At 34.1% G+C, this 15,788-nt stretch overlaps 1 protein-coding gene across 1 annotated transcript in view; it reads right to left on the bottom strand.

Moving 5' to 3' along the window:
* The window catches only part of KIF18A (kinesin family member 18A), a 67,333-nt gene extending 51,789 nt beyond the window's left edge, over window positions 1-15,544 (bottom strand). Inside the window, exons 1-8 of the mRNA XM_008148946.3 lie at window positions 15,219-15,544; window positions 12,882-13,039; window positions 9,891-9,995; window positions 9,331-9,441; window positions 6,747-6,944; window positions 4,465-4,641; window positions 2,491-2,565; window positions 2,169-2,281 (exon numbers count right to left, since the gene is read on the bottom strand). Of these exons, the coding sequence (XP_008147168.2) occupies window positions 2,169-2,281; window positions 2,491-2,565; window positions 4,465-4,641; window positions 6,747-6,944; window positions 9,331-9,441; window positions 9,891-9,995; window positions 12,882-13,039; window positions 15,219-15,543 (1,262 nt within the window). The 5' untranslated portion in view covers window position 15,544. The remainder of the gene's footprint in view (window positions 1-2,168; window positions 2,282-2,490; window positions 2,566-4,464; window positions 4,642-6,746; window positions 6,945-9,330; window positions 9,442-9,890; window positions 9,996-12,881; window positions 13,040-15,218) is intronic.
* Window positions 15,545-15,788: the final 244 nt, after the last annotated feature.

A 15,788-nucleotide genomic window follows, 5' to 3' on the forward strand; every position in this document is an offset into this window, starting at 1 on the left:
TTCAAGACATCAATAAAGAGATAACTAGTTGCATGAGGACCAATCATACATTTCACAAATAAAATAATAAGGAAACTACTAATAATATATCAGTTAAAAGCTTTTTTTTGATAAAAATGAATAAATGAGAAATCACTTTTACTTGTTATTTTTTAAAAGATATTATAAAATTGATGTGATATAACAAAAGTATCATAAGACTAATAAAATATAACAATTTTATTTTTACAATGGGTTATCTGCATTAACAGAACATAATTTAAACACTAGAAAATCTCTTGTATAAACAGAGCTCTGATACTACAATAATATATAGGCTAACTTTTTGCTATATGAAAAACTGATTCATTTCATTGATAGAAATAACTTTAATTCTTATATTTGTGAAATAGCACAGTGTGGGAGCAAAAGAATTAAGATTTGAAAGAGATGATTTTTATAGTTCTTACTCTTATCTATCAATGAGACAATATGCCACTTCAAATTTGAAAGGGTTGTTGTAATGATCAGCTGAAATTAACATGGCCTTAAAATTCATTAAAAATTATAGCCATATATAAAAATAAAGTGTTATTTATTATTATTAGAAGTAGTTATCTTAACATCTGGAATAAATTGAGGCAGAAAATAATATATATTTTTTTCAAATCAAATATACTTTATATAAATTAATACACAAATCAAATTTTTAAAAAGGGGTTGTAACTGAAATTAAGTTGAGGTCATTGTTGACTAGTTTCTCATATGTACATCAAGACACCTTCTATATACTCTATATATACTCTAGTGTTCCAAAATAGCGTGTATAATCAATGACTTAAGTTGTGGCTGGTTTCTCATACTAATGATAAGGTAAAATTGGCTCTGGGCAATGTCAAATAAGTTTAACTTTACTGGACTTTAACCAAAGTTAACAGATTCCCTTACTACAGGGCTTCTCAGAGCCTTCAATATGCTGATGTACTTTGAAAATCTTTTAGATTCCTTTAGTACTAATTTCCAAACTTGTTTAATCCAGGAATTCCTTACTGTCTTCTTAGAGTTACTCAAGATTCACAGCCTTTGAACCATCTAGACAATTTGTCTTAATTGCTAGGGGAAAGTACTTTTGAGTATTGCATTATTTTTTTAAAATATATTTTATTGATTTTTTACAGAGAGGAAGGGAGAGGGATAGAGAGTTAGAAACATCGATGGGAGAGAAACATCGATCAGCTGCCTCCTGCACACCTCCTACTGGGGATGTGCCCGCAACCAAGGTACATGCCCTTGACTGGAATCGAACCTGGGACCCTTCAGTCCGCAGGCTGATGCTCTATCAACTGAGCCAAACCGGACAGGGCGAGTATTGCATTATTAACAGCTCTCATTTCTTTTAAATATACCTGCTAAGAAGCTTAGTGTGAACTTATCAAAATTCTCTATTGACTTATATCATAGAAAGGTGTTCTTTCAAATAATTAGCAACCTAAACTCATTGATTATGAGTTATATGTAGCCAAGAAAAGGTAGATATAATTTACATACGTAATCTATACAAATAATGCTAATGCTAGATGCAACCACCTGAATGTGTTCCCTGAAATTCAGGTTGAAATCCAGCACTCATGGAGATATGATTAGGTCATGAGGGCTGAGCGCCTATAGATTAGTGCCCTTATAAAAGAGACTGCAGAGAGGCCTCTCTCTCCTTTGGCCATGTGAGGATTCAAGAAGTCTATAACATGTAACAAGGCCAGCACCCAACTATACTGGTACCCTGATCTTGGACTTCCAGCCTTAAAATATGTGTGTGTGTATATATATATAGTTATATATATATATATATTTGTTAAAAAACCACCCAGTCTGTGGTATTTTGTTAAAGCAGCTTGAATAGACTAAAACAACTGAGAAGAAAAATAAGAAATGCACTAAAAACTAATTTCATAAGTGATATCATTGGCTTTACCTTTTCTGAAGAGTACCTAAGTCCTGGTTCTCCTTACTATCTATATAATCACAACTACAATAATGGATCTCAAAAGTGTAAAATATAAACACCAATCAGTGACTTTCTGAATTCAGTTGAGTATATAAACATACTTATACAACAAACGATAACAAAATATTTGACAAAATTTCAAAATAATAAAACATCAAAATGAAATATTGATTATCAATGTTACCTTTCAATTTCTTTTTTTTGAGGGTTTGAAATCATTAACTGTGCTTGGTTATTTTCCTCAGTAATGGTCTTCTGTTCTTCATAGGCTTTTAGTTTTTCTTTTAACATTAAAATCTAGTAGAGAGAAACACTAGTTAAAATACAAAATAAATTATCAGTCTCAATTATACATGGTCACAGAAAAATTTTAGCCATGAAAAATAATTGAACAAGCCAGATTTCATATGTAATAGAAAACATGTCAAATTTTTAGACAATTAAGATTGTAAAATCCCATGAGTGAGGAAGTGAGGGAGATTAGTATATGTAAAAAGTAGACATACCTCTTTCTTCTGCTCATTACAGATCTTCACATACTGAGTTATATGATTGTCAAGGTGCAGAACATTGCTCTTCAACTGTTAAAATACAGAAATTATGAGTATATATAAAGTTAATCATTATCACATAGTTGAATATACAAGCAAAATTAAATTATATGCTCATTAATTCAGTTCCATGAATTCGGAATTAGTGGCAAGTACAACCATGAGACAATCACGATTAATTATACTCACGTTTAAAATCTATGACTAGAGGATATGCTGACTACATTAATAATGTAAATGAAATGATAAAGAGATTGCCTTACTATCTGAAAAAATATATTTTTAAGAACTTAAAAAGCATTCATTCTCAATATGATAAAAATTACTCATTTCCTTTTTCCTCTGATTTCTAAGAAATTCAGAAATAATTTTAAAACTGAGACAGTTGTAAGTTCAACTAGGTGTAATGAGTTATTACATTTTATCCTTTATATAAAAGTATGGGTCCCTTGGCAGCTATGGAATAATGGAGAGAACATTAAACATAGAAGTCCAAATACTTAATTTTGAGGCCCTGCTCACCTCTCAGCTAAATGACGTGGAATTTAGTACTTATAACTCTAAGCATGGGATTCCTCCACTGTAGAGCTAAAAATGCCTTCCACAATGGGTTAGTGTACGGATTACATGAAAAATGTGTAAAAAACCTTTGTATACCGATATTCTACAGCTTTAGCAACTAATTATATAAATAGTATCTGAACATTTCTCTAAGGAAAACAATAACGTGTTCATGTTCATTCAATGAGAGTAGCAGAAGGTTAAGCAGGAAGAGATGTTATCACACTAATTTAACTCTAGGTCTCTTCAAACCCTGAGATCCTGTGATTTTAAACATATATTATGTTTGACTTACATATTTTTTAATTACCCCAAATTATTTGCAAAAATACTGACCTAACCAATCATTATATTGCTGGAGCTAGAGATTGGTTATGTCAATATCATAAACATAAAAATAAACGATTTTTAAAAAGTGATTTACTTTGTAAACTGCGGCAGATATAACTATTTTACAGGTGAAATAACCGAGGCTTAGAGAAATGAGCTAACCTGTCCAAGGATGTCAGGTAGAAAGTGTTGGTGCTAAGCTAAAATAGAGTTCATCCCTAGCTGCCACAATATGCTAAAGCCTTGGCCAATTACTCCGGGGTGCCATCAAAAATCATGTGCCATAATGTAGAAATGGTTGGGGAAAAAGGTACTAAAGCCCTAGCTGGTTTGGCTCAGTGGACAGAGTGTCATCCCTCAGACTGAAGGGTCCTGGGTTTGATTCCCATCTAGGGCAAGTATCTCGGTAGCAGGTTCGATCCCCAGCTCTGGTCGGAGCATGTGCAGAAGGCAACCAATCGATGTGTCTCTCTCACAAAGTGGGTTTTTTTTTCTCTATCTCTTCCCGTCCCTTCCACTCTCTCTAACCATCAATAGAAAAATATCCCTGGGTGAGGATTAAAAAAAAAGAAAAAGGCACTAAAGTCCCTTAGCTGCCAAAAGACTGAATAGTTATCTATTATACATGTAATCAAGATGCTTAGTTATTTAATTTAAAAAAAAAACATTTTATTGATTTTTTTTTTACAGAGAAGGAGAGGGATAGAGAATTAAAAACATCAATGAGGGTGTGCTGCCTCCCGCACACCCCCTACTGGAGATGTGCTTGCAACCAAGGTACATGCCCTTGACTGGAATCGAACCTGGGACCCTTCAGTCCGCAGGCCACCGCTCTATCCACTGAGCCAAACCAGCCAGGGCTTAATTATTTAATTTAATGTAACTTAATTATTTAACCAATTCATCCTAACTATAAAGCTATTTCTAACACTATTTACTAACTCAGTAAAAATGCAACTCTAAATTAATATTTTGTTAGAATTGTAAAAATAATGTCACCTAATACCCTTATAACAAAAGCAGAGTAAACATACTTACAGAAGATTTAATGTCCTTTGCACGGTTAGCATACTTAAGAGTGTTATATGTGTCATCGTAGCTCATAGAGGAAGGACTAATAGCAGCTATCATTATAGTTTGACAGTTGCCTCCAAGAGAATCCTTTAACAAGCGAGTGAGCTTACTATTTCTGTAAGGAATATGCAGATTCTTTCTCTGAAAAAACACACACACAAAAAAAAAAAACACACAAGAAAAGAATTCTTATGTCATTTCCCACATTTAAATGCAAACCTGCTACCACTTCACTTCAAGAATATAAGCAACTTCCCAACTTTGCCCAGAGTTATGATATAAATGGGGATCTAAATGATGATAATGAATTTTATGGAACTAGTAGAGGTAGGGTCCCTAGCAGCTGCTGGCCAGTACTCCCTCCCTGCCCCCAGCTGGCCCTGCCCCCTGGTCGAACTCCCAGAAGACCTCCCAGTTGAGGGGACAATTTGCATACTACGCTTTTATTATATAGAAGGATGCAATGAATATATAAAACAAATATCCTATTTAAAGATTTTATATCTATCTGAATATAAACTTTAGGTAATAAAATATCAATATTGGCTCATTAGTTGTAATACGTGTACCTTATTAATAAAGATGTTAACAATGGGAAATGAGTGTGGAGTATATTTAAGAAAAATTTAGTAGTATTATCTTAGCTACTTTTCTGTATCTAAACCTATTAAAAAATGCCTATTTAAAAATTTTCCATTCATTTTTTAAAAGAAATTAAAATACAAAATTAATATATGCCCTAAATAAATATACTAGAAGAATAGTAAGAATTCTGTATGGCATAGAGCAGTTTTCTCTAACCATCTAAAATGGTAATTACTATTATAATTACTATTTTACAGATACTTTATCTAAAAGCGTAACAGAGTTATAAGAATGTAATTTTTCTAGGTTTTCTTTTACTTAAAAGATTCAGTTCTGACTTTATCATAAAAATTACACAAGACGTACAACTACTATATAAACACAGAGCATTATAATGCTAAGCTAAAAGCAAACTTACGTTATCCAATGGATATCTTTCATATTACAGAAGAGGAAAATTTGAACTAAGTAAAAAGCAAAATGACTTGGTTCAGGTCACATGGCTGGTAATTCAGACCTAGAAATGGGCCCTAGGTCTCCCAACTCCCAGTTTTTCAAACTGTAGAATGTGTATTGCTGATAATTGAAATGATTTTACATGTACAACACATGCATTAAACACTGACTCATAAACGACTCTATGGGAGTCAATTATTAAAAATTAAGTATGAAAAAAAATGCCATAGTTTAAAACTTAGAAAATCAGTCTCTATACCATGCTGTCTGCTTACATGTTTAAAGTTTTAAGCTAGACTATGAAAGTCATCTTGCTTTTGCAATCTTCATGGGATTTCAGTAACTACATATTATAAAAAGGGTCCTCAAATCATTTTAAAATACTTCATACTAAATCAAAAGGCAACATTTTAAAGACTTTACCATAATTTTCCTAAAACTTATGAGGCTGATTGAAGTATACTTAAATGACTGTTTTTTAACTTTTAAAAAAGTCACTTTTACAAATACAAAAACTGTAAAATATGCTGTACTCTAGTAAGTACTTCTGGCATATAGTAGGTGTAAAATATTTTAAATGCCCCAAAGGCATCCAATAAACACTAACGTATTAGGTAACTTAATTACATTTTATATCTTAAGTTCCTCTTCCTCTAAATCAACACTCTTTAACCTTTTGCACTGGGATGTCAAGTGTGACTCGACATGGTTAGCATTAGAATAAAGGAATCGAGAAAAAAGCAAGCGAGTGCAAAGGGTTAATACTTAACCTAATTTTACAGTATATAAAAATACTAACCAGAACAGGTTTTAATTTTTCTAAGATATGTTTTGTGTCTTCATGCCAATTCAATTATCTTGTTTGCTGTATAGGAATCATTAAATGCTAACTTTAAAAGTCAAGTTCAAAATAAGTAATGAGAAAGTACCATAAAATATTAACTATCAATCTTATATTCAATACTTTTCATTAAACAAATTCTGGTTATAAAACTAGAAATTAAAAAAATACAGAACCATAGCTTTATCTGAAATACTAGGCCTTCTGAAGTCTTTGCTCTGTATATAAAAATTATTGATGTACTCTTAAAATTTGATTAATAATAGATGTTTAAAACAAAATTATACTAAATAATTATCTCTCTAGAAATTATACATACTTCAATATTTCAAAATATTTAAACAAATAAACATATGGTACCAACCTTTGTATCTGCTAAAGCATTGATGACATTCCCAAGAGCTAGAAGTGATCGATTAATATTTGTACCTTCTCTGAACCGGGTCCCTTTAGCACTGGTAGCACTGGCTCTCTCAGACCCAGCCAGGTCAATGAGGGACATCTTGGCAATTCGGACATTTTGATCAATACTTGCTGTTTTGTCTTGTTGTCGCAAATAAATCTTTTTGAAATTACAGAATAGGGAAAAATGAGAAGATATAACAGAATTAAAAGGGAGATGTACAGTTTACTTTGGCTGATATTCAAGAATACCAGAAGTAACTACCAAAGTTGAGAAAAATTAGAAAATAAAATGTGTCCAGAGGACAAATAAGTGTTGGCTGGACTAAGATCAAAACAACCACTATTTGTATCTGGTAACCCTTGAATCAGAACATGGGATTATCAGAGATGGTAGTGGGGCACAGGTCCTTTAGAAATAATGTTCCTAAGAGAAAATCAAAGGCAGTGGTCAGAATGTTTTGCTTGTCTGCAGGGATGGTTCCCAAAGGAAAGCTGAATTTGAATGTTGACCCAATTCGAAGGGTAAATTTACCCCAATTCTCCAAATTGTTGTGTGTCATTATAGTTTAAAAAATGAAACATAAAAAATAGTATATTAAAGAATATTAGTCATGTTCAACAGCCTATTAGAGTAAAGAAAAACTTATTCAACTATTTTAAGCTACTTTGTCATTTAACCGATATAAATTTGGTGGCAAATTTAAAAGATATGGGAAAGATAGTTTTCCATTATAAAAGCCTTTTGCTAAATTTTCTTACAAAACAGGGTCTAAGACATTTTGGAAAACCCCATGTCACAGATAAATATTTCTCTCAAGACTACTGACAAATGAAGTCAGTGGTAAGAATAGAAAAGATTAATACAATTTTGTGGGCTGGAGACTTTCTGAATGACTTGATTGCCTCAGATATGAATTCTTTCAACTATAACAATTTTTATAAAATGAGTACATAGCATAATCTATCTATCTATCTATCTATCTATCTATCTATCTATCTATCTATCTATCTATCTATCTATCTATCTAAGAAGCCAGCGACCATAACGCCAGAATGACTGGTTGCTATGACGCCCACTGTGGCCAGCGAACTGGCCCGATCTGGGGGCTGGGCTGGCTGGCCAACTCCCTCCCAACCCCCTGCGGCCCTTTCCACAGGCCGGCCCCGCCCCCAATGGGCCCCTACCACCCTGATCGCCCCGCAGCCCCTCCCCCTGGCTGGCCCTGCCCCTGATTGCCCACCCTCTACCCCAATAGGGGGCAAGGCCAGCCGGCCAACCTCCTGCAGCCCCTCCCCCCACCCGATTGGCCCTCCTCCCCAATCAGGGGCAGAGCTGGCCATCCCAGTCCCCGATGGGCCCCCCAACTCCAATCAGGGGCAGAGCTGGCTGGCCAACCACTCATGGCCCCTCCCCCAGGCTGCTGGCCCCCGATTGGCTCTCCCCACCCCATTTGGCCCACAGCCCCTGCTCACGCTGGCCCCGCCCCCACCCTAATTGGGGGCAGCCCTCCACCCCCCGGCCAATTGCCCACGGCCCCTCTCCCCAGCCAGCCCAGCTCTGATCTGGTCCCGACTGGGGACGGGCCAGATGGACCCCACCTGTGCACGAATTCATGCACCAGGCCTCTAGACGATATAATAAAAGCCTAAGCTACCATTATGTTGGAACGACCATAACAACCAGTTTCTATGATGTACGCTGACCACCAGGGGGCTGACGATCAACGCAGGAACTGCACCCTTGTGGTCAGTGCACTCCCACAGGGGGAGCACTGCTCAGCCAGAACCAGGATCACAACTGGCAAGCGCAGCTGCAGTGGCAGGAGCCTCTCCTGCCTCTGCAGCGGCGCTAAGGAGCAGCAAACCGAGTGGTAAGGATTAGTGAGCAGGCGGGCAGTAAGGAGTGAGGGCCCCCAGACTGCGAGAGGGCACAGGTCGGGCTGAGGGACCCCCCCCTGGCCACCCAGTACACAAACTTTGTGCACTGGGCCTCTAGTCCATAATAAAGCTACATAATCATTTGGTTTTAACAGGACTAGAAGCTGTAAGAAATAATATTTAACCTATGCGTTTAGGACTCTTAAAAGTACTGTATCAACTGAATTGCACTTTCATAAAGAATGCAACTACTTTATATGGTCACTATAATGAAATCTTTTAAAAAGTGAATCAGTATCTCCCCAATTCCTTGGTTATGTAAATCTGAATCTATAAAGTTTGCTCTGAATATAAGTTTATGCTTTGGAAATATTAAAATATTTTCACCAATTTAAAGAAAAAAAAAAAGAAAAACTCCTCCAACACTTCCACTGTTTTTATCCTATAACTTTAACCAGGTAAAATTTACATTTCTGATTTACATCATCTCATTTCTAAATATTCTTGATAGAATCTTCTCAAAGCTCCAAAGTAAAGAAAGAGCTGAGAAGTAGGAAAGTTCATAAATGAAAACTTTTTTTGTATGTGGGAAAATTACCATCCACGAATTTGGCTTCATTTATTTTAAATTCAACTTTAAGAGTGATAGTCTAGTGGCTTGTTACCTGAAAAACAGCATGAGAACGAGAAGATGTGGCATTCATATCAGTAGGATGTTGTGTCCTGTTTTTGTTCCCATTATCCAATAATTGTAAAATTTCCTCTGAGGACTTGGGCTAGAGAAGTTTAAAAAGTATATACAAATTAGCCATATGAGTTTAATTTTTTTTAATACACTTTCAACAAGCAAGAATTTTAAAGATAAAAGAAAAGGTGAGAAAACGCTTTCTATAATTTAAATCCTATTAAATATTGACTGTATATCATTTGCTTTGTAAGCTGGTGTTACATGAGGAATAAAAGATAAAGCTTTGTCTTCTGAGCAGATAAAATATAAATGTTTTAAAGAGAATAATATATTATGTTAAATGTTCAAGAGTATTTTTAAAAGAAAAGCTCATTTGTAATTATTTCAAGGAAAACAAAATAAAACTGAAGATATACCATGTTTATTTTAAGTTTGTACTTCATTATTTTTCTTCTTTCTCAAGCACAATGAAGAATAAGTAAATTGCTAAACAACCAAACTTGCTATTTGAACAAGGGGAAAAGTTTATAAACATACCTGATGTAAAGTCAACCCCTGAACAACCACCCCTTTTTGGGCATCTTCCCGGACAGCAAGTGGCCCTGAATTTACTAAGAGGTCACGAATCTGTTCATTATATACCTTAAGATAAAAATAAAAACAACTGCTTTAGCATTGATCTTAAAGCAATAGTGATAACATCATAAACAGGCATACATTGCTGATTTAAGTTTATATTAGAATTTTATCTTAAAGATAAATAGCAGATCATTTAGTTCATCTCATTCCTTCTATCTCATGTTGCCATTAATTTTCTACCATCTGAAGAAACAGAAGAGTTTAATTACATAGGTTTGACATTTAAATTTAAAGGTGGAGTCATTATACCCTCACCCCATAATTGCTAACTTGATGATTTCAGTGAAACAGAAATAAGATAGCTGGAATTGCCTTTGACTATTTCCTGGAAATATACAGGACACATGGTCGTGGGAAATTCTAGTGGATCTGAAATGTAAGTTATATGGAGGTGGCATGGTTCTCACTGGAGAAGACATTTATTATTTCATGATGCCCAAATAGACCAAACTTTTAAAAATTTTACAGCTCAAAAGTTAAATAAAACTCATACTCAAGGATGGATAGTATTTTATTCCATTTATCCTTCAATTACATTAATTTAACATGTAATTCTTATGCCAAATTCCATAATGGAACCTCCTTCCCCCATTTGAATAATGAAGGAACTAGGGCCCTAGAAGGTTAAGCGATTTGTCGATGGCCACAAAAGTAACAGCAGACGAGATTGAAGGCCAAATATCCTCACTCTACTGCATGGTATTGAATACACATCTGTACTTTATGTCTTTGGCATTTTTTTTTTTTTTAGTAATTTTTATTTTTTTAAGTAATGCACATACATAATTTTATTGAGGTAATTTTATGAATTTACTAAAGGTACTAAGTTTTCTAGTTCCTAACTAAATGACAACTACCACTCATATTTTCATATTCTAATAAATAGCCCATAGTGACAATTCATTGCTAGTAAAACTTTTAACAATGAATGATAACCATTTTTAAATGTAATAAACTCTTTAAAGTAGTAAAATATTCAAGAGCTATGTTTTTGGCTCTTATTTTTCTGAAGTAGCAGTCACTTTTCTAGTGCTTTCCCTTACCCACTTAAATCATACAAAAAACGCAATTAGAACAATCATTCTCAAGCTAGTCTATGCTTCAGAACCACCTGGGAGCTTTTTAAAAACATAGATGCCTCGGCCACAATCCAGACCTATTAAATTAAAATGTCCAGGGGGTGAGGTCCAGGCATGTCTATTTTTAAAAAGCTCCATAGCCAATTCTGGTACACAGCCCAAGAGGAAAACCATTAGATTAGACATTGCCTTACCAATAATAAAATGGAAGTAGATTAAAAGAAAGGAAAAAAGACTAAAAACATTATAAAAAAAACAAACTTTAAAATTCTCCCAGTTATGAAGGGATCTAAAAAAGAAATAATGAATACTGCCACGCTCTTTTCTAATTATTTCAGAACAATTGTTTTCCATACCTAACTATAGGAAGTGAATTTTACTTCTCTTTTATCTTCAAATCCTATAGACTAAGATGAAAATTTTTAGCAACATACATAATCTTAATGAATTTTTGAAATGTAAGGGCTTAAATATAAGGTATCAATAAAAGAGCTGCAACTAGTAGAATTTTTTCTCTGACACCACAAATGAATAGGCAGTAAAATCAGGAATTTGTGTTTCTGTACTAGTTTCTGAAACACTACCTAAATTCAAAGTTAGAATGCCTGGCACTTAGTTATGATGTGTTGAATGTCAGCTATTAGTAAAAGGGTAGGAGGCCTACGGAAATGATGGGGCATGCCAGAAGGACCTAGGAGACAGCACAAAAGAGCCTTGATTGGCACAATTTCAGCATATAAATAAATAATTACAGAGATTATAAACTATTGAATTATGTTAACAATTTGATGAGTCCACACTGATACAATAAAGGAAAGAGAAGCTCTCTTTACAGTAGACAGCCAATGAATAAATGTAGAAGAAATGAAAGAATTTAAAATCACAATCATCTACCATCATAATAATTTATTCAAGCATGAATCATCAGTGGATGAAAGTTTAGTAAGAAGATATTTACATTTTCTCCCTACAAGGTACTTTTTAATTATAAAAGTTAAAGTAGTCTTGACAATGCAGAAACTTTGCAGACACCAGCATAATGAAATTGATCAAAGTTAACATAGCTAGTAATGGGACTAACTAAACACATAAGCCTCTTGATATGATGTCATAAGAACACAAAGTCACTTGTGTGGTATTTCTGCCACATTTATTCACTGGCTGTCTACTGATAAGAGAGCTTCTCTTTCCTTTATTGTATCAGTGTGGACCCAAATCTAATCGTGACAAACCAAACTAAGGGTTTTATGACAGCAACATAAAACATAAAGAAAAAGAAATCCAGATTAAGGAGACTAAGGAGTTATGACAACTGAATGCAACTAAGGATCTTAGATTTTCTTTTCTAATAAAGGGCACTATTAGAATCAATAGCAAACTCTCAGTAAGGTCTATGGATTAGGTAACAGTGTATCATTGTTCATTTCCTGATAACTCTTTGGTGGTTATTTTAGGAAACTTCTAAAAGTCTATAACTTCAGCAGTTTAAAAAAAAGAAACAGCTACACACACATAAAGAGATAGAAAGTAAAGGTAGTCAAATGTTAACAATATGGGGAATCTGGGTAAAGAGTACCTGGAAGTTCTTTGTACTAATTTTGCTACTTTTATGCAAAATTAAATACCAGATATGCAAAATAAAATACCAGAAAAAAGAGAAAGATGCATCACAGGTACTTAAAAATGGTGTTATAATATATTCATGAGAAAATTCCTATATGACAGAATAATTTAAATGGACCATGGGACTTCTTAGAGAAAGAGTTCTTAATACTATTGATTAATCTAAAGAATGCTATTGCCAACTTACCTCCAGATAAGAAACTGCGGTACTACATATTTTCTCTTCTTTAATCTCATCCATGGATTTGTAAAGGTCTAACAAGGTTAGATACATCACTCCAGGTTCAGTAGCTGATCCTAGCATCGTGTGGGTCTTCCCAGCTCCAGTGGCACCATATGCAAGTACTGGGTTTTTATGAAAAGGGATCAAAGCTCTGTTATGACATATACCATTACTACAGCCCCTATCTAGTGGATAGTTCCATCTGGATATGCTTAACAGTAACTTTAAAATCAACAGATAGATCCAAAATTAACTTATAGTCTTATCCTTAAAACCTGCAATGTTCGCAAAAATCAACTCTTACTTCTATATTCTCTATTCTGATTAATGGTACCATCATCCACCCACCTGGATCCCCTCTCCCCGACCCCAACACCTATTCCCAATCTTCTACCAACCTTACACATTTTAAGTAATCAATTATGTCTCCCTATTAGTCTCAATCTTCTTCCATCCCATAGAATTTGTGCAGTTACTTTTATGAAAAATAAAGTTTGAATATGTTAAAGCTGTGTAATAGTTCCACAGTCCTACAGGAGGAAATTCAAATTCCTCACCTTGAAATATTATTAGGCATTCTAAGAGAGGGCGTCTGGTTATCGCTCTAGCCTATTTATCCCTTGCTGTGGTCTAAGTACACTAGATTATCTGAAGTTCTCCTTAAGTTCTGCTCTCTTTCTACTCCACTGCTTTTGTCTTGGCAAGTTCCTCTATTTAATCCAACTAGAAAACTTTCATCTGTCCTAAATATTCAGCACAAATGTCACTTTCCTTGTGCCCCTAACAATCTTAGGCAGAAACGTCTACTCCCTTATTTGAACCCTCAGTATAAGCCACACAACTTTCTATTCCAGCACATATCACAGTGTATTTACAACTCTGAGCTCTGCCAAGGCAGAGGCCGGATACCCTTCACACTTAACAAAATACCTGGCACAAAGCAGGTACGCAATACAAGTTTGCTGAGTGAGTGAGTTCTAGATAGAAACCATTTATAAAATTCATTTTAAAATTTAAAACAACAAAAAATGATGTCTTACGCAAATTACTTGTTTTTCAAGATTCTATCCAGTAACACATAAAAGTTATTTTTTTTCCCAAATGCAAGAAAAAGTCCACATATGGCAAATACCCAACACAATATTAATGCAAAAAAAAGTGGCAAATACCCACCACAAGATTGAAATAAGGCAATAATTCCCCATATTATTACTGGTGAGAATATTTTTATAAGTTAAATCTCTGTGCTGAGCTAAATGTTAACCAACTACCAGAATACTTTTCACAAGAATGAATTAAACTGACATGTTTCATTTTGTTCTATTTTATGTGAGACCATAATACATCAAGAAATCTTAAGACAGCTAGAAAAGAATATAAAATCAAATCCAAGAAGAAACCAAAGATTCAGTTGGTAGATTTGTTTATTTGATGTAAAAAAAATTAAAAATCTCTAGAGACAATATGGAATTCCATGAATGAGGAAAAGAATATATACTAAAATTCAGAATCATAGCAGATATAATCAATAAACCACATTCCTTTCTTACTATACCAAGAGGATAAGTCTTCTGTAATAAAACTGAATGAGTCAGTGAGAGACAGTAAAATATGTTATAGTTTTGGGCATCTTAAAGAAAATGCCATAAATTGTAGTAATTCCAAAAGTAAGATATGAATAGTGGTATTAAGTGCCTTGTAAGCATAGAGAAATAGCTGGCCTTTTGGACATATCTCTCTCTAGGAAATCAAGATGGCCGATTTGAAAGGAAAATTATTATAGGTCTATCAAGGGCACTAGACATTATTTTTTGGCTGAAGATATACTAACAAAGCACTTGAAATCCAATTAACATGGGCTTTTAACATTTTTATTTCAAGATATTGTAAAAAAAAAAAAAAGGTGCTATAAAGAAAATGCCAAGTGTTCAAAAAATGTCTGACTATTCCACAGGGATAGATAGTTATAAGGGTAAGCAGTGAAACTATTATAAACACAAACTGTGAGAAATCTGGCATCAGTTATAAGAAACATGTGGTTTAATAACAAATTGAAAGGATGATTGTCTATAGGGACCATAGCAAGACGGTGAAAGAGAAAGTTTCCCAAATGATATGTTATATATGATACTAAATTTCAAATAAAGTTTGCATTTACAATGAAAGTCTACTGAATTCAATAATTTTAGCAAACATGCACCTTAAAATTGATATTTAAGAGGAAAAAACCCAAGTAGATGTTTCTTCTAATGTAAAAACTAAAATCAGACAGAAAAGTTAAACCCCAACTGAAGTAATTACCTGTGCAATTATACCCATTCAAAAAACTCCGAAGAATTGGCTTAGTAGTGTGTTCAAAAACTTCTAATTGAGTTGAAGTTTCATCAAAAACAGCATCAAATACAAACTTAAGATCCTTATTTTGTTTCTTTGTAATATCTCGATTTCCAGATTTCTTTCCACGGAAAAAACTGATTTCTTGTTGTTTGGGATCAAAAACTAGAATATGCTTATCCACAACATGGGCCACTTTATGGAATCCAGCTGCCTTTTCCTTTGTGTTCTCAGGACGCACACGAACAACTACTTTCATGTGGTGACACAGGTCTTCCTCAGTGACAGACATGCTTGATTATCTTGGTTCCTTTATTTATATGAACACCTAAATATCTAAAATTAAAAAGAAAAATAAAGTATTACTATTAGTTCTACATGCCTGCAAAATGACTGGCATGTAGTATTCATTGAAAAAAGATGTTAATTCTGTTCCACTCACCTGGTGAATGTTATTGGAAATATATATAGAGTTGCCTGTTGAACAACATGGGTTTATACTGTGTGCGTTTACTTCTTTGCGGGTTTTTTAAAATA

Source organism: Eptesicus fuscus, chromosome 13 (genome assembly GCF_027574615.1).
Source record: "Eptesicus fuscus isolate TK198812 chromosome 13, DD_ASM_mEF_20220401, whole genome shotgun sequence".
NCBI lineage: Eukaryota > Metazoa > Chordata > Mammalia > Chiroptera > Vespertilionidae > Eptesicus > Eptesicus fuscus.